General features: G+C 40.1%; 1 protein-coding gene across 1 annotated transcript; it reads right to left on the bottom strand.

Annotated features, from left to right (window-relative positions):
* Positions 1-7,734: 7,734 nt before the first annotated feature.
* On the bottom strand, positions 7,735-11,392 carry LOC147619409 (uncharacterized). Its single transcript, XM_086773051.1, has 4 exons — positions 11,306-11,392; positions 10,510-11,223; positions 10,357-10,422; positions 7,735-10,155 (listed from the first exon to the last, which is right to left on the bottom strand). Exons 2-4 carry the CDS (start codon positions 11,131-11,133, stop codon positions 8,440-8,442), a joined length of 2,406 nt encoding a protein of 801 aa, XP_086629177.1. The 5' UTR covers positions 11,134-11,223; positions 11,306-11,392; the 3' UTR covers positions 7,735-8,439.
* Between the last annotated feature and the right edge of the window lie 8,092 nt (positions 11,393-19,484).

Raw genomic sequence — 19,484 nt, 5'->3', positions numbered from 1 at the left:
TTTCTGCACTTTGAAACCTGCTGAAACAGTCCTGTAAACCTTGCCCAAACTCTGTAATATTTTTTTTGAAATTTTTAGAATTTTTCAGAAGCGATTTCGGAATTTTCTGGCCTTTTCTAGGCAATTTTGAAGCCTTTTAAAACCTGTAAATCACTTTTCTACACCCAGAAATTTTCAGAATTGGAAAACCTTTGAATTTCTCCTCAAATTTGAAAATAGGGAAAAGTAGAGGTTCAAAAAGGAGTGATGTGACTTGCATGGGAATTGGGAAAAGTAAACTTTATTAGGATTAAGAGAAAATCAAGCTTATGGAGTGATTAGCTTATGGAGCTATTTTTTTTTTATTTCTCCTCTCCACGCTTTTGCGCCGGCAGGCTGCCGCCGTGCGCCTCTTGCTCCAAAAGCTTATTGAGATTTATTTAATAGCTTTTGCATGGATTTATCTGCTCCATCCATTATAGGTTTGCTCAACCTTGAAGCTTTCTGATTTCTGAGAGTTACCCGTGAGGTTTTTGGCTATGAGGATTTCATCCATACGGTCAGATTTTGATTTCACAGAGTATTTGGAAAAACCGCTTTTTGATAGAGAGGGATGGTTTTGCAGGGTGGTGAGTGGGTTTCAGAGTAGATCTAGTTTTGAATCTTTGACCTTTGGGTAAAGACCTGCAAAACACCCTTCTGTCCACTGGATAAATTCCTGCACTTTCTTGATTTTTGAGAAGTTGAAGCCCTTTCCTACCTTCTCCACAAATCTCCTAGCCCAAGCTCTGATACCACTGCAACCGGAATCTTATTCTATGAATTGATTGTGGAAAGTAGAGAATTAATTCAATCATAAAAACCATTGCTTGTAAGCTTCAACTAAATCAAATCAATTGAAAAATTAAAACACTTAAACAAAAATACTTAGCTCCAAAAAGACCATATTGGGTGCAATCTTCCCCCCTCTTGTGTGTGGCCTCTCCCCACACAAGAGTATTTCTTTATTAGCTTTCCTTTTCACCAAAATTAGGCCATAGCCCCCAAAATACAAGATGTGCTTTTTAGAGAGCACGGCACTCTTCTTTAACAAAAATAGAGTGTCAAATTGGGACTAGGGTAAAGCCATAGGCTTTAATAAATTCCACAAAAATAAATGTATCTTTCCTAAAGTTCAAAATGGAAAAATCATTTAATAAGATTACAAGCTACTATGCTTGCCAAAAATGAAATGTGATGATCCAAGACATTTCTTCCAAAATAAACTCTTCAATTTCCATAGTCTTCATCACCTGAAAATATAAGCCCAATTAATTATTAAATTAATCCCACAAATATTAAACAGGTACAAATCATCACCAACTCATGACTACCAGGCGTAAGTACCCCAGGAATCACCCTGCCATACAAACCTAAGTGAAATAATCATAGGTGGCCTCAAACATACGTCATATACCGCACGTATTAATATTTATAGTGGTGGTCATGCTATTGTGCTAGTATAGTCGTTGTGGTCCATTAAATTCTGCCTTGGGGGTATTGCTACCCTCCACCCTTCTCTTTGTAATTATTGGAATTTTAAAAAAAAAAGACTTTTAGAGGCAAGTTTGGGTGTATGGTTGTTAAGAAAATTTATCTTTATGATAGAATCATCCTTATTGCCATTAAGGAGGGTGGCATCTTTGGAGGTTTTGACACCACAAACTAAAATTTAGCACCATTGAATATATCTTGTGAGGTGGCCAAAACTATGTTATTGTGAAAGAAGGCCATGGTAAAAGAGGTTTTTCATCATGTGTTATGTTATTAGTTAATCTTTAGATGTGATTAAGTGTTGATAAGGGTTTTGTATAGTTAATGTTATGTTGCAAGAAGGAGAGAGTCAGTGTAGAAATATAAAGGTTATAAGAAATTGAGGGAGACCTTGGAGTACAAGGATACTCACCTATCTATGTTGCTTGCATAAGGACTTGATGTAGGTGCTCTTCTAGGTCCTTGGTCTTCAAAATATGGCTTTTAGTGGGGGGTGGATCATTCATAAGATACCCCTTCATGGATCCTGGGTCTTCAGATGTTGAAATCTAGCCTTATTGCATCAGCATGAGACTCAAATTCCTTCACTTTGGTAGCCTTCTTGGTTATAAGCTCAACATTTGGCTTACCAATTCAGTGTATAGAGAGCCAGCTAAAACACTTTGTCTTGTTGTGCACAAAAAATTAGATGAGCCTCCTCTATGCAGTAAATTTGTTGGATCAAAATTAAATATCTAAATGATATATATCATCTTTGTTTATTCAAGATCTATTGTAACAAAGTGGAATGGTCTCATATGAATAATGGGCCCAAGGCCAATTGACCATGCCCATGGACAACACTTATGATAGTGTGAAAGGGGGTCATGTATATAGGCCATATGCACCATATTTTTGGTACCTTTTGATAATCATGAATATAGTGTCTCTTACTCTCTCTTCTCTCTCTAAACCTAGGCTAATCCTCTTAATCTAGGCTAATCAAGCTAAATCTAGGATAATCTAGATGCTACTTTCTTTCATTGGTATCAAAGCCATGTCTTTGATCTATTTTCATCTTAGTTTCAAGAAAAATTGAGGAATTATTAGATTTTTTGATTTTTTGATTTTTTGATCAAGAAATGGGTACATGATGATCTTGTTGAGTGGAATTGATCTTGCTTGAGTGGAATTAATCTTTTGATTCACCTTTTTTCTAAGTTTGGGGGCCATGGATGGCAAAGGACCAGATTCAGATTCTGAGGGATCCAGCCCTAATTTTTAAATCTTGGGACCTAAATTTAGGGAAAAGCTACTAATCTTGATAAGGGATGTTAATCAAAATGTTTTTCTCACTAATCCCTTCCTCTGTGCAAGTTTCCATAGCCATAACACTCATTCCTAGTCAGTTTTTCTTGTCGTTCCTTGGGGCAATCATCAAGCAATGCAAGTAGTTCTTCTTCTCATGATTCATTAGGTCGATTGGTGCACTCGGATGCTGTCGTCGAATTCTATGATTTTCTAGAGTTTAAGAGCTTAAACATGGCCATTGGGGACTATTAAGTATGCCTTGAGGTTGTAGAAGCTACTTGCCAACATCTTGGTGGTTCAATGGACGAAAACGACGCCAACTTGCTGTTCCTCTTCCCTCACGGCCTGCGTGAAGTCGCCACTTGCTAGTAGGTTGTCCTTCAGTTCAATCACCTTTACTATGGCTAATAAAGCTTGTGTGAATCTTGTTACATAAGAAAGAAAGTATAATGGCCAATATTAATGGGGATTTGCAGCGTTTGAGCAACAAAACGGGCTGCATTTTGCTTCCTTAGGGTTCCATGGAGATAGTATTGCATGAGGTGGCTTAATTATTGCTTGTTTAGCTTTTAGTCATCCATAATCTTGGTTAAGCCTCTACATTAGCTGATTCCTTCAATTTCTCCAACTCTCTACTAGTGATACAATTGGGGATTTTATAATAATAGCCCTAATTTCTTGCCATTGGTCAAATATACATCCTATTCATTGATATGGAGAGCTATATGATGCCTCAAGGAAGACCATGTGCAACCATATATCCTCAATTGAAGCATTAGGAGAACCCTAAGCAAGATTTGAGCATTCTTGTCATTTTCTTGGAAGCAATTTGGGGATTTAGTTCTATTTTCAGCATTTGCTTGGCAATTATGAACTCCCATGCTTTAATTGGTGGCATTGAGCTCTTTCATGCATTGTTACATGCCATTGGAAAGTTGTAGATGCCATTCATAGCCATTTTCATGCTATGAGATGTCACATGACATGTATGAATCATGCTATGGGATTCATATGAGTATGGAATAAAGATGTATGCCATTGATCATGTGATGTAAATGATATGAGGTATGCTATATGCTTTTGTGAAGAGACACATGTTTGAGCATTGTGAAGGGCAAGCAATTGAAAGTGTTACTTGGAAGATATCTTTATGTAGCTCACCCTTGCAATCCTCATCATCACCCATTAAACTCTTGTATTGTTGGAAAGTGGCATGCATCTATAGGTGTCATTTGTAAGTGAACTCTTGCTTCTACTCTTCTATTACAAGCTATTTTCGTTTTAGAATCTAGTTTGTGGTAGAGGAGTACCTTGGCATATAGGAGGAGAGGCTTGGCATATAGGAGGAGAGGCCAAGGGGAGAGTTTACTTGAATCTTCCTTGCCGTGAGTGCCTTGGTAAAGCGGTAAGGAAGAGGTTTCTTGGAGTATCAATACGTGAAAGAGAGTAAAAATTTTGGGTTTCTCTTGAGTGGGTGAACTTTGGGCTAAATATTCACATAAGAGATGAAGTGGGTGGGAAGTAAATGAAATTAGGGAGATGAGAGAAAGTGGTGATGCACAAGAGAGAAGGAAGAGTTGACTAGGGAAGGTTTGGAGAAAGAGAGTAGACTTGGAAAAAAGCTTGTAGTAAGCGTCCATTGGTAGAGAGATATCCCAATGCATTTTGCCTTGTATTTCTTGGAGCAAAAATAGGTGTAAAAAAGCATGGCCCCATTTAAAAAAAAAGGTGAGAGTAAAGTGGAGTAGGATTGCCATTGTTCTCCTTAAGCTTGGGTGATCAATAACTCTTCTAATTAGCTCACACTTATTCTTGCACCCTTGTAATCACCTAGCATGTACACTTGCACTTTTGTGCTTGTAATCACCTTGAACTTGCATTAGCACTTACACTTACATCATGCTTATGCTTGCACTCACACGCAGTCTCGTGCTTGCACTCATGCTTGTAACCACCTATTGCACTTGCACTCATATCTTTCACTTATTAGTTCTCTCACTTACAAGTTTAAAAAAAAGCAAGTAAGTCTACAAAGCTTAAATCTTAGATTTTTTCCTATACACTGAGCACTTGTGCCAAAAGACTATAAGAGATGATAGACTAGCCATTGATTAGTCTAGGTAAAATTGGGACTTTAAAGGAGATAATAGGAGCAGGATTATGTAGGATCATGGTTTTTTCAAACCCCCCGCTTAATATGGCACTTGTTTTTCTAGGTAACAAATAGAAGAGGGATTAATAGATAGATCTAATAGGTCATCTTATGCCTTGTCCATCCCACCACAATAGTGGAGCCGCCCTTCTAACTATGCCCTTCTCACTAGTAATTGCAAACCCCCCCAAAAAGATATTCGCGTGTGCTTGCAATGACCTTGGGTTAACAAAAGCTTAAACCACTAATATTTTGACTTTCTTCTCATGATTGTGATTGTGATGGTGGCTATAATAGGTGAAAGAAAGTAGTATCTTAATTATCTTGGATTTAGCTTAATTAGCCTTGGATTAGCCTAGATTAAGAGGATTAGCCTAGGTTTAGAGAGAGAAGAGAGAGTAAGAGACTTGTGTATTCATGATTATCAAAAGGTACCTAAAATATGGTGTATATGGCCTATATACATGACCCCCTTTCACACTATCATAAGTGTTGTCCATGGGCATGGTCAATTGGCCTTGGGCCCATTATTCATATGAGACTATTCCACTTTGTTACAAACCATCCCCACCCAAAAGGTTTCGTCTCTCAAAACCATTGATATGTACAATTACAATCCTCATGGATGGAGTATATATCAATGGACTCATGTCAAACTTGAAGCTCATGCTCACAACATGTATGGGAGACCAAAATCGCATGTATATGGCTATAAACTACTCAATAAGCCCTTAAAACAAGCCATAAATTCTTTCCCATCATGGCATAAGAACCTTGAGTAGCTTCTAATCCTTATGTATCTAATTCCCAAGAGTATAGGGCTGTCCAAACAATGATTTTCAGAAATTCCAGCAACCCATAATCACTGTTTTTATGCACCAATTGATTCCTCAAAGGTAGCTAAAGGATAACCTATCAAAACTTAGACCTCTCGGATCAAAAGGCAAACCAAGAGACCAACAATCAAGCCTCCTCAAGCACAAGGAGCCACCCGGATTTTTAAAAAAGAACACAAGAAATTAGAGTCTTTATCGCTTACTATTTGTTGAGGCATCCATTGTAGCTTGAATATATTCTCCATGAATTGAGGAGCCACTTGAAAAGCTGAAAAGTAGGTCTTTTTGGAATGAAGTGAGCCACTTGATAAGCCTATTCACCACCACGTAAATCGAATTCCATCCATGCTTGTAAGAGGCAAGCCAATGATGAAGTCCATAGATATTATGAGTCTATTTGCCTTGTAAGGCAAGGGCTAAAATAGACCACTTGGCTTATAAGTAGAATCCTTGTTTTGTTGGCAAGGTAAGCATTTAGAAACATATTCATATACATCTCTCCACAACCCTCTCCAAAAGAAGCTTTGCCTCACCTTGTCATAGGATTTATAGAGACCCAAATGACTCAATAGTGGTGAAGAATGAATCTCTTGCAGCACCCTTTCCGTATATGAAGAGTTAGGAACCAAATACACCTTTCCATGATACCATAGAAGGCCATTGTGTACCTTATAATGAGGAAATTCATCAAAAACACCATGCTGTAATTTCTAAAACATAAGGCTAGCCACTTTTCAAGTAGGTACTCCTCTTGTATTTTCATAGTCCAATCTTTGTAGACCTCCCAAATAGAAGATAGGGTGCATGCGCACGTATAGGAGAGAGCATCGGCCACCACAATGTCTTTTCTAGCCACATATGAGATCTCAAAGTCATAACTTTGAGGAATGGCCAACCACCTCCTTTTCTTGGGAGAGAGATTGGGTTGAGACATGAAATATTTGAGTACCCCATGATCACTTCCCACCTTGAAGTGACTCCCATAGATGTAATCATGCCACTTCTTGATTGCATGTATGATTGCCAACATCTCTTGCTCACGCACATGCAAAGATCTCTCTTTGTTGGCGAGCTTTCTACTTTCATATGCAATCACACCATGCTCTTGGTAAAAAATAGTCCCAATACCACTATCACATGCATCCGCCTTCCAGTAAGAGGTAAGGAAAAATCAAGGTATATAAAGATCGAGGTTGAAGGGAGGATTTCCTTGAGCTCTTGGAATCTCTTCTCCGCTATACTGCATAAGCTTCTTTCTTAAGATTGAATAGTGTTGGTTGGAGTAGGCCATTCTTTGACACATTGCATTGCCCATACCTAGTTCTAAAACCAGTATTAAAGACATCACCCTCAAATATCCTAATTTGATGGGTAACTTCTCCTCATATTAATCTCTGGAAAGAGTTTCCCCTCAAGAGTATCAACACTCCCAAGGTCAACGCTCTTCGAGTTCACCAAACCATGGTACAAAATCTTGAACTAGCTTGTCGGTCTCAACCAAAGCCACTCTCTCAAGAATAACTCATTTCTCCCTTTCCCACAGCTAAACTTATAGCCCTAGCAGCTTGATATCCGCATAGCATCAACTTCACGTTATGAAAAACAACTAGCAAAAAAATGAACTTTGTGAATCTAGAAATACTTCATGCTTTTTCTTAAGCAAGGATGCACATCATTGTACATACACTCATTCATCCATTTCATGTTGTGTTGATTTAATCTAATCTCTCCGACATCTGGTCCTTTCATTCTTTTGCCCTCACATTATATAGTAAATATTATGCGAGGGCTCTTGTAGAAAAACCACTCTTTGCATAGCAAAACATCTATACTATTAGAGTCACTTGAGGAACCTTCCTTTGCTAACATAGAACAACCCCTTGGGCAAGATTGACCACATAGCAATGGTTACATGACGTCACCGAGAGATACGTAATCTCTAGACAAAAAACATTAATAAAATTGTGATTACTCCATCATCAAACAATACATGCATAGGGGTTTCCACAACTTCATTGATATACGGATTAAATCATGTGGACCAAAATCCCCATGTGTGTATTTGTGTATATATATGTCTCTCTCTTTCTCTGTATATACATATAGATACATACAAACATACTTTCCCAAGCCAATTCCTTGATTGTAGCCATAAATTGCTCTACCAAGCTTTTGGTTTTCTAACTATGCCAAAATCAGCATAGTTGGAGACCCCCTTCATACGAAGAGTTCAAGACAAATCACGGCACGAAGGGTTCAAGACACTCTACCCTTAGCCTCTCCACCGATTGCCAAGGGTGCCTTTACCACATATCTGTGGAGAGGCTCAGTTGAAAGAATTAGCTGATTGATTCATTCCTAGAGAGAAAAGTGTGTGGGTTGTTGCCACAGTTTGATGTATTTATGGAGCTCAGGCGTGGGTAGAGGCCATAAGACATGGAAATCACCTTTTGGTCCCGAATTCAACTCTGCCGATCCCTCTCAGTTGTATATATAACTATTTAACAATTAAGTAATATACAACAAGGTGGCTGCAGTGATCCACCAAGATCTACACGTTGCCTTGCTGTGTTATTTTTACATCCGAGGTAGCATTAGAACACAATAATGTATATGCATTGGACAAAGATCCTGCCATCTTATCATTAGCTAAAAACCCTTCTTGTTTCTCAACCTTGCTTGCTGGCCCTCTAATTTAGCTTCTAAAAGCTTTGCTTTCAAGCTATTGTCTCTACTGGCTCTTGGCATATCCTTTGAAGCTTGGCTAGTCCTTGGAGGGCTTAGAGGATCAGGAGAGGACCAGAATTGGCCCCATGGACGGGTTGGACTAGACGGGAAGGTGGCAGATTGCTGCAAAGGGTGAAACGCAGCATCTGCATTCCGATCCCTAGGACTTCCAGAGGTCTGAAGCTTTGAAGCTGTACCATCTCCATGGAGGTCCAAAGAGGTAACAGTATTCCCAGTGCTTTGACCTTTAGATCCACTTCTGGAAACACTGTCAGTGCGGCCGTGCACACTTCTTTCCTTTGATCTTGTGCTTATCACAGTTGCACCTTGGGACTCTTCATTATCATCCCGCCACAAGCTATGGAGTCCTTCCCTTGTCTCCCCCACCGGTCTCTTTCCTAAACTCCAATCCTTCAATGCAGTTCTTCCACTGCCCCTCTCTGTCCTCTGTGAATCAGCCTGCTGCATCCCACTAGAGTCACTTCTAGCCATCAATGCTTCAACTGGACTGCTTCTTGTCCTCTCAAGTCCTTGTCTGCTCCCTTGCCCTTGGTTGCCCTTGGTCATTCGATTAGCCCCCCTGTCAAGAGACTGCCTGCCATTGGCTGCAACCCCTTGATGAGTGGCATTAGAGTAGACCCATCGATTGCCATCTAAACTGCCTGAGAAAGACACCTTATTTAGCTCGATTGAGTGAAGATCATCATCAAACGATCCCTCATCATCAACCCCTTGAATCGGGTAGCTAGAGCCTTTCTTTTCAACAAGGGCATCAATTGGAACAGCAGGGCTCCTATGTTGCACACTCAAGCTCTCCGAATCAGTCACATGAAGAGTTGAAGATGTGGCTTGATCAAGAGAGGAGACTTTTCCAGCTTTAACATGGTTTCCTTCATCAAAGGATCTCTTGGCTCTCAAGAAAGCCTCTAGTTCACTTCGTAGCTTATCCAAAGCAGTGTTCTTTTCCTCCAATTCAAGCCTGGCTTCCGCCAGCTTCATCTGGACCCTCTCCTCTCTCCAGACCTCAGCCATCTGAAGCATTATGCGCTCCTCCTCCACCTCCTTCCTAACCTTTGCAGACTGTCGCTTTAATTCCTCTACCTGTGCTTTATCTTCACCTATTTCTCTAGCCAATTCATCACAGACATCCTCCATTAATTCCCGCGCTTTCTGCTCCCTCTCAAGATCCTGCAGAGCCTTCACAAGAGCTTTCTTGGCTTCACTCATTTCCTTGGATAGCTTCTTGTGTTGAGATTCCAGTTTGTGTTTAGACTTCCTCAAATTCTCAAGTTCCTCTTTCAGAGGCTTGACAGCCACCATGATTGCTTCATGCTCTCGTTCCTGCAACATGGCTTTCTCATCAGCCAGCTTCTTGTTCAACCTCTCCATGTCTTCTTGGTATGAGATCTGCTCTGCTGTCAACTCTTGGACATGGGCCCGCGTCTTCTCAAGGTCAGCGCACAACAACGAAACCATAGATGTGCTCACATTGTGCTGCTCTTCCAAGGACCATATTTGATTGAGTACTTTCAGGAGCTCACTGGATAATGTAGGATCATCATCTACATCCTGTTGGACTGCCTTGACGTCCAGAGAAGCTTTCTTTGAAGAAGAGATGGCTCTGGCCACATCTTCAATCTGTTACACCAAGTCAAGCTTACCATCTAGTCGTAGAAAAAAAGTACATCAAAGCCACAGCGGTTGCAGATAAAACTCGTGATTCAGAAGACATGCTGTTCATCTCATTCACATGGCGATGAGAATAAGGCAGCAGAAGATACATGTGCAACAAGCATTCCCGTGATGATCCCCTGTGTGTTCCCCAAGCAACCTCAATACCTGAGAATACGCAGCAGTAGACTGGCTGGTACTTGCAGCAGGATTCCCTCTCGAGATGTCTCCAGACTGAAAAAATTGGGCATATAAACAGCATGAAAAATGCCCATCCATGCTGAGCTGATGCAGACGAAACAAATGCAGATGAAAGCTCACCTTGTTGCGAGTTGAGGCAAGTCTGAGTGATCTCTGATTGACTATGCTGGAAGCTGGCGATGTAGTATAAGGCAAAGGGGTCTCATTTTGTCTGCTATTTTGCGGTTTGTGAGGCTGAGAAGGCCCTTGTTTGCCCTTCCGATAGCTAGCCATACCTGGGGTACCTTGCAATTCCCAAAGAGTGGCCGCCAGCTTGCGGGCAGAGACAGTGATGCGCCGGCTACGAGCTCCTGTTTTCGAGGTAGGGTTAGGGTTAAAATTAGGGCTAAAGTTAGGGTTTGAACAATTATGTGCAGCAGCGGCCATGGCGTCTGCGAAGGGGTTGTCGTACATCTTCCAACTAGGGACGGGGGTGCTAGGGCCACATTTCCGGCCTGCTACAGAGGCCAGGAGGGCTCGCCTGAGGAGAAGGGGTGATCCCTCTATCCTTGAACTGGCCGACATAGCTGGGGCTGCCGATGCTGCTGCTTCTGCTCTTTCAGCTTTATCGCCATCGCCGTAGGAAGCTTTGGCTATGGCTATGGAAGCTTGACGGTCCCCTTCTTCTTCCTCCTCTGGCTCCTCTTCCACATTGGGTAGCCTCCTGTGGAGCTGCTGCTCTCGCTTCTTAATCTTCTGAGGCATGGGGCTTATCCTAGCATTAATAGAACTGCGAGTGCAGAGAAGAGAGCATGATAAAGAATTCTCTGAGATGATTTTCCACCATGTCCAGTACTGCACAGGTTTGTAGAGAAGGGTATTGTCAGTGAGAAAGAATAATTGTCAAGAGAAACACAGAAGTGCTGAGCAGCAATACCGGCCATAGCCAAAGGCACGAAGCTCGACGAAGGTAACGAGAGACACACACGCTATCAGCCGGCACCTTCACTTGTGCCACGTCAGTCCCTCATTATTAAAAATTAAAAACCTAACCAAAGAATAACCACTGGTTTTTAAAAAATTTTAATTCCTTGGGAAAATGGCTAACACGACCCATGGTGCACCGCGTGTACCACTCACTATCTGCCACGTAACAAAAACGATGTCCACATCAGCCTTGCCAAATTCACGAAAAAGTCCACCCATAATTTATTATACCCTTTAAAATTTATTAAAGAATCTATTTGATTAGCTCCATTTTTATTTGGGGAACATAAACATTTTATGGACATATTAATTATATTTATTTGGTTAGCTCCTTTTTAACTTTGCGTACTTCTGGATTAGAACATTCTAGTCTCTCACCTGAATTAATATACTTGAAAGTTAATTAAAGGGTTGTTAACATTAATATATATAATTATTGTTAAAAAAAGTTGAAATTACCCCCACGTTCCTTAGGTTCATTTGTGACCCAATCCCCATAACGCCCCCACATCGTTTTTTTAATTTAATATCTTGGCAATATTATGTGTGAGTCACATAACAAAATAAATTAATATCTTGGCAATATTATGTGTGTCACATAACAAAATAAATTAATTTCTTTTTTTTGGGACCAATAATATGTATATTATAAAAAGGGAAAATAGTATTTTGCTTGGGCAATAAATTAATTTCTAAGTGTGAATATATATAGTTACATAACACAATTTTAGCTAATACTAAGAGCATGCCTTGCAAAAAAAAAAAAGACATAAATAAAGACAACTTTTGAGTCAGCTTTCCAAGGACCACCTTCTTGGAGAAACACCAACTTCCAAAGACCATCTTCTTTAGGGGATACCACTTAGGATTGGAATCTACTTTAGATACCTCTTCAGTTCCTACTATTAGAAAGTTCTCCCATATATAGTTGCCCAACAAGAAGCTTTGGTCCACATAAACATCAAGCTTACACTAGTCCTTTCTACCATCATCCAAAGGAACCTTTACCCCACATCTTCATCAACCTTAGAAACATTGGCCCTTTCTACTATCTTCAAAGGAAGTTGCACAAGCAAAGATCAACTTTCCAAGCTTTTCCTTCAATAAATGCATGCATGTGTCGCCTATCTTCTTAAGCACACTTGTGCAGGAATCCTTTTCAAAGCACAAACAATGGTTGTAAGCCCAAATAAAATTGAAATCAACCTTTTTAATTAATATTCAAGATAAAGTGAAATTACCAATGAGCAGGTTGACCAAGTGGGTCGACTTGTTGTCCTAGGGGCAAGCTCGAACCCCACTGAAGTTACCCTTGCTTTTGTAGGGCCCGCTTAGGGTGCTATGTCAGTAAAAATATTTGCCCAAAAAAAAAGATAAAGTGAAATCATGGTACTTATGGTCTACCAAGTTACTATGGACTTTTCTTAAGTGCATGTACGTAAACTAAGTAGTTTTCACATATAGAGATGCTTTATATAATCTTTAAGCATTTCAATGAGCTCTCTAGTACATTTTGCCCATTACATTAATAATCATAAAGCATGTATCATGTACAAAAATAATACTTTTTAATGTCATGCTTTTGACTTTGTCCATCTTAAAACTACTATCATTTAGATTATTCCTTTTGCACAAAATAAAATAAAGGAATGGATAAATGTGATACTTTTAGAACCATGAAAATTCGTTCATAGAAAAGCACGTGTTCTAAATTTCTTTGATACTGTAAGGCAACATATGCACTGAGAAAGATGACCCTTATGAGGACCACACCTAAACATTTGATGCTAGTCATGACAAATACTTGGGTGTGTGAAAGCTTAGGCTATGAAAAGAAAAAAGAAATGCACAACGTACGTGTTCATAATTTATCGAGATCATTCTTTCGGTGCAAAGACTTTTTTTGCAATGCATTATTACATTCTACCATATACATTCAATAAACTACGAGCTCACACTCTTCAAGTAAAAATGCTTGCACCACTATGAACTATGGATTTTTTCCAAATAGATGAGGCCACACAACATTCAAACACAAATAACATGCACAATTTTTTTACATTTGATGCCACAATATTTGATGCCATTTAAGGAACCCAATTAGAATGCCTTGACGAGACTAGACTTCATGCAACCTATGGATTATATGTTGAAAAGCTTCGAAGAAAGAAATGGTTTGACAACCACCACTTGAGTAAAAAAGACTTCAAGGAAGGTAAATTAGTACTGATGTACGCAGTCAAACGAAACAAATTGAAACTCAAGGTGATGGGCATGGGTCCATTTAGAATTTTTGAACTCACAAATTCCGCTTGGCCAGATTAGAAACCTTGCATGGCGTACCTTTTGACTCCTATGTACATGGGAGCAAGTTGCGTAGGTTTTATGGACCACTTATGGAAACCATACTTACGCAACTTGCTCCCATGAAGCTAAACTAAGGAAACATGAGGAGAAAGAGAAACAAAAGCTCGCTTGGCTAGAAGCTAGGGCTTGTGCTGTGAGAAAAGAAAACAACAATCTAATAGGCTATCTATTCAAAACTACAATGTGGCTAGCCAAAACCGGGAAAATGAGGATTATATCCCACTAGGACGGGTATACCTAGGATTCTGTGCCATGAACACATTGTATCCTTCATTATGTTTACGTGACACAGGAGTTGATTTAAGCCTCATGTCTTATGAAACCTAGGCTAGAATGGGTAAACCAACACTTCAAGATTCAGGCTTAGCATTGAGTTCATTTAATGGTTGTGTCTCCAAGTGCCTCAACTTGTTAAATGTGTCTTATTATATCAACAATGATCTTGTGGAAGGTATTTTTCATGTGATGAATGCAGGGGAAATGAAAGAGGAAGTCATACTATGCAGAAATTAGATGGCCAGATACGTCTTGGACATTCAATGGAAAGCTCATACATTCGTGGCTCGCCTACCCTCAGACAATTAGATTGTCTATTTGTCAAATGAGGTGCCGAATGCCAAAATGTACCATACGCGTGCACCCATTGAATGGGCAAGGTTTTCAGACAACTACTCTTCAGATGAGGAAGCAACACTTGAACCGGATTGGGAAGTCTTATTGCCCAAGGAAAGGCAAATTTTAAGCAACAATGAATGGCCTACCCATAGAAAATATTCCTCAGTTCCAACCTTGGTGTCCTCACCTGCTGTTCAAAAATACAAATGGGTTTCCAAAAAAAACCTAAAATGTTTAGCCTCGGCACACACCAAGAACTCCTTTTAGGTACCCAAGTCTAAAATCCATAAGCTCTCTACAAATGATGAGTGGAGTCCACATGGTGTCAAACCAACTCCGTTTGTGAAGGAAGAGAAAATCCACCCCTATCCACAGCAAAAAGACTTTATTGGCCGATCTACAGCCACTAAGTCTGCAAAGTGGATCCAAATAGGGAACATGTGCCCTATTAGTTGGAAAGCATCGGCCACGTATTTGCAGATAGTGGAAGCACACAAGGTCAAGGAGGATGGGTCTACTGAAGTAAGTTCCAGAGCCATGAATAGTAAAACCACTATTCAACGATGGGAGCCAATAAGTAAGCTCTATGCAAATACATGGAAAAAAGAGGAAAATCTGTGCCAAGAAAATAAAAAAGACAAGGGTAAACTAGTAATGGATCAAGGGTTATCAAGTGACGACCTAAATATAATTGATGATCTTATCCCCGCAACCTACCCTCCAGAGTTCCATGCCTCTTTTTGGTATAGACAATAGCACTCAGCCTCCTACTAACTTATATTCAAAGTTTGGTGGCAAACTAATGCATATACAAGTCATTGAACAATAGCGTAATCAAATAACACAGCTTAAAGCCCAACTCTAGGAATCATCCAACCAGGCAGATAAAATCAGTGAGTTGGTGCCAATTTGGAAGATGAAAAACTATTGTCTTTAAAAAGGGTTGCAGTAAGCAAAGGGAACGTTATGACAAGGTACACAAAAAAAGCAAGATTTGCTAAAAAAGCTAGCAAATTTCAAGCAAAGAATTTGCCTTGGTCACGGGCAGACAAGAGTAAGATGGATGTAGAATAATGTAGTGACTTGGAGCATAGACTACAAGAAGCCAAGGAAAGCCTGATACAACAGCTTCAAAAATAGAATGAAGAAGAAGTCTGGCTCAACCCCAAGCATAAGGCAAAAAAGGACAGCTTATTCCAGTAGTTGCAAAAGGCACGGGAAGATTGCTCAAAGTATCATGCTGAAGCTATGGACAAAGCCAGGGAACTGGAGTCTACTCTCCAGCAACAGAATCAGCACGAAGAGGAGGAGATTTCTCTAGTAGAAGAAGGGGCAGGTACATTGCTTATTGCCACTATCTCTAACCATGCCTCTGCTCTAGCTACATTAGTTGTTTCCCCATGAACTCCAGCAAAAACCCAATTTTTTTTCACATCTACTCTTTTACTATCTATGACTGTAAAAGACAGATTTTGAGGTTCCTTTGACAAGTGAGGTAGTGCAGTGGGTTTTTCAAAAGATGTCCCGACAAAATGCACCTACATTTGCAATGGCCATTCTTCATGGAGACATTAGTCTACAAAGCCCTAGTGATCTTTTCTATGCCATGTTGCTTCCTATAGTAATCAATTTCCGAGCAGCATGGGTTAGGGTGCTTCTCAATTCTCAAGATTTTTTTGAGGAAGGGGAACTTATGGAAGTGGGTCTACTTGAGGACTTAACCTTTGAAGCCCAAACATTTGTAGAGGACTCATGGAACTTATGGAAGTGGGTCTACTAGAGGACTTAACCTTTGAAGCCCAAAAATTTGTAGAATACATAGACCAAAGCCTTAATTGGATGAAACTTTTTGGACCTTATGAGGCTAGGGACCGCTCCTTATATTTACGGGCTAGGCAAAGAAATCTTTATCACCCCTTGGTGGGCATATGGAAATTATTCAGAATCATTACATTTCATTTGGAAAGCCTAAAACAGGGAAATTCTTTAGAATTCGATTTGCCTCACATCAATTACCCCTCCATTGATGACATTGAAATCATTCAATGGGAACTTGATTTTAAACAACACTTCAATGCCAAGCCACCTAACCCACAGGAAGAAGACGGCGAGCCAAGGCAAAGCTTTAGACAAAATGACATACCCATATGTCCATGCATTCCAAGTGAATAATCAACCACATTTGTCACCATCGGAAGGTTCTAAAGGCCAAAGTAAAGGTACTAGTAATGGAGCTGCAGCTACAATACTCGGTCATGTAGGAGATCTTGACTTACCTTTCAAGATTTCTAGCATTTGCATTTGCAATACAACCAACTATGAGAACTCAGGCAACTCAAGCAAAAGTCTCAAGCAGATGCACAAAGGCTTACAGAATCTACTTATCATTGCCTTGTGGAGAGGAATAACATGGGGGACGTGCCTATAGTTCCAGACTCTAGAGGATTGCAGATAGTGTAACATGAGGGTCTAGAACATGAGGAGAACAATGCATGGATTCAAGATGATACAAATTGGTGGGAAGAGGCATCACAAGTACCCACCCATGAAAAAATTGAATCAGCATGGGATTTTCTACATCTTACTGAAAATTCAAAAGCTGAAGAGTGGCCCAGGTACAATATCTACCACACAACACCCACAGCTCCTGTGACACTGTGGGGTGCTTAATTTTTTGCAAAGCAAACATCTTTGAGCCGTTGCCGGAGGAAACATATTTGTAAGTAATCAAAGAGGGAAACCCTTGGTGGTTGAAGCCACAACTTCTATTTGAGGCACTCATGCAAGTAACAACCTTTAATCCTCTCATAAGTTGTATTTCCTCTTAATGTTTTGCTTTATTTAATATTTTCCTTGTTTTTACCCTGATCTCCATTTAATGATGTGTAGCATGGGAGTGTTGGCTCTTGAAATGTAGCCTTTTACTAACTCATGAACTCTAACATCGTAATTTCTTCTTTTAGTTGCTTTCTTCAGTGTTTGGAATGATTTCTTAGACTCTCTTTCCTAAATTTTCAACATTTTTTGTATCCTTTATCCCTTTTTGATGGGACTTGAGATGGAATTTTCTCATGACCTTGACCTTTGGTTTTAGTGCATTAGATTTAAAGTCAAAGCTTAAGCTTTCTTCTTCTTTGTTGCCTTGGGTGTCTCGACTTGGTCTAGAGCCTTGTGATGGCATTAAGGGGGATTGTATGAATAAGTACACCTTGGTTTTGGTGCATTGGCTTCGAGGTCAAAGCTTGAGCTTTTTGCTTTGTTGTTGCCTTGGGTGTCTCGACTTGGTTTATGGAGCCTTGTGTGATGGAATTAATGGGGAATGTATAAATAAGTCCACCTTGTACACTTATTAACAACACAAGTTAAGGCTTCTCAAAGTGGCATGCTCCTACCATTGGGGGGTGGCTATCACTCTATTGGGACAATACTTAAAGGCATGCTTGAATCCAAACTTACAACATGTGCCTCTGTTATGGAATGATATTGTGGTTTGGCACTCGATTCGGGGATGGAGTTGGGGTGCTAGGTGCGATGGTGGCTCTATGAGGACACTCAACAACACAGTGTAGACCCTCACAATGGAAACATTATATCAATGGCTTGCATGGCATATTGTTGATGTATCTTACTCTTTGTTTCACCATGGTCTTAAATAAAGAGGTATAGTTTATAGCTCCTAGCAAATGACCCAGTAGAGTGCTCCCCAATTAAGAAGGCTAAACTCCTTCAGAAGAGAGGAGATCTGGGAGGGAATGAGCCAACCAAACATAGACATGAGTGAAGGAATAGTGGAACATCTAGAAATAGAAGCTGCCACACAGTTCTTTGAACCCTGGGTTCACCAACTGGCTCTGTAAACAACACCTTAAATTTTATGAATAAGGCATTTCACCACCTTATCTTTGGGTGCGGCTCTAGTGAAGGAGGAGGAGTAGGAGAAAGACCAAGGATCTCAAGGTTCCCATATGAATAATGTCAAACATCACAAATGTTTCAAACATTTGGTGTCGATCCTCAGCTGGGTTTATCCCAAGTAGATAAGAAGTCCAATAACTGCAGTTTTCAGCTGGGTTTATCCCAAGTAGATAAGAAGTCCAATAACTACAGTTTACAGCATCAAGACATGTCTCTTTTTCTATACCACCAAGAACAAATGTTCCACGTACAAGCAATAACAAGACATGTCTCTTTTTCTATACCACCACAAGAACAAATGTTCCACGTACAAGCAACAAGCACACACAATGTAAGGAGTCCCTCTCCCCACAGGAGTCCACTATAGAAGCACATTTATCACAACTGTGCCACTCCCCATAGGAGCCCACTATAGAAGCACATTTACTATAGAACAAAGTTCTAGTTCTCGTTTCTTGTTCTTCTCCATTTAGACGAGGAACATAGAACATAAGGAGACAATGTTAGGGACTACCTCATCACAAAGGGATCCATGTAAGCATTCATAGAACGTGTCCTTAGCCAGTAAGCATGTAGACTCAAGGCCATGCCAGTGGAGGATAAGAGCAATTAGAAACTATACCATGCCAGTGGAGGATAAGAGCAATTAGAAACTATACCATAGCCCAACCTCATAGGGTAAGATATCTAGTACACAGAGGGTCTTACACAACTTCCTATGTATGATCCACCACCATGTGAATATGCAGAAGACATGTTGTGAGGATTGCATTTGAAATGGGAATGGGGGTTGCCAATATAGCACCTAAACCCAACTAATCCGCATCTTGAGGATGATGACAAAATTTGATAGAATTGGACATCCCATTCAATACCTAAAGAAGTTCGATCAAATTTGTGAGGCCATGGGACAGATCAATGATCCCACCAAGATCTTCTCATTTGAACTTTACCTTGAAGGCAAAGTAGGCTAGTGGTTTAGGTTACTAAACTCGCTTGACAAGGCTAGCTACTATGAGGTCTTGAGACACACTTTCATAGTGGGATTGCTGCACCTAGTGGAGCCAGATGTAGCCCAATTGCACAAATATATAATTTGAAGCAAGAGGAGAGAGAAACAACACGAGATTACATTGCTTGAACCAAGGATCTCCACATAAGATGCCACACTTGCAAAAGACTAGATGATCTATTGCTCATCGATGGATTTATGATCGGTCTAGGCACTACAT

Source organism: Cibotium barometz, chromosome 33 (genome assembly GCF_041138505.1).
Source record: "Cibotium barometz isolate CiBa-2024 chromosome 33, ASM4113850v1, whole genome shotgun sequence".
NCBI classification, from domain to species: domain Eukaryota; kingdom Viridiplantae; phylum Streptophyta; class Polypodiopsida; order Cyatheales; family Cibotiaceae; genus Cibotium; species Cibotium barometz.
Note: the sequence above shows the minus strand (reverse complement) of the source record. Positions and strands in the feature narration are given on the sequence as shown.

Coding starts and splice junctions, on each gene's coding strand:
- LOC147619409 (XM_086773051.1), bottom strand. CDS start 11,133: ATGCCTCAGAAGATTAAGAAGCGAGAGCAGCAGCTCCACAGGAGGCTA. Junction 10,423..10,509: donor TTGCCTCAACTCGCAACAAG/GTGAGCTTTCAT, acceptor CAATTTTTTCAG/TCTGGAGACATCTCGAGAGG. Junction 10,156..10,356: donor CTACTGCTGCGTATTCTCAG/GTATTGAGGTTG, acceptor TTGGTGTAACAG/ATTGAAGATGTGGCCAGAGC.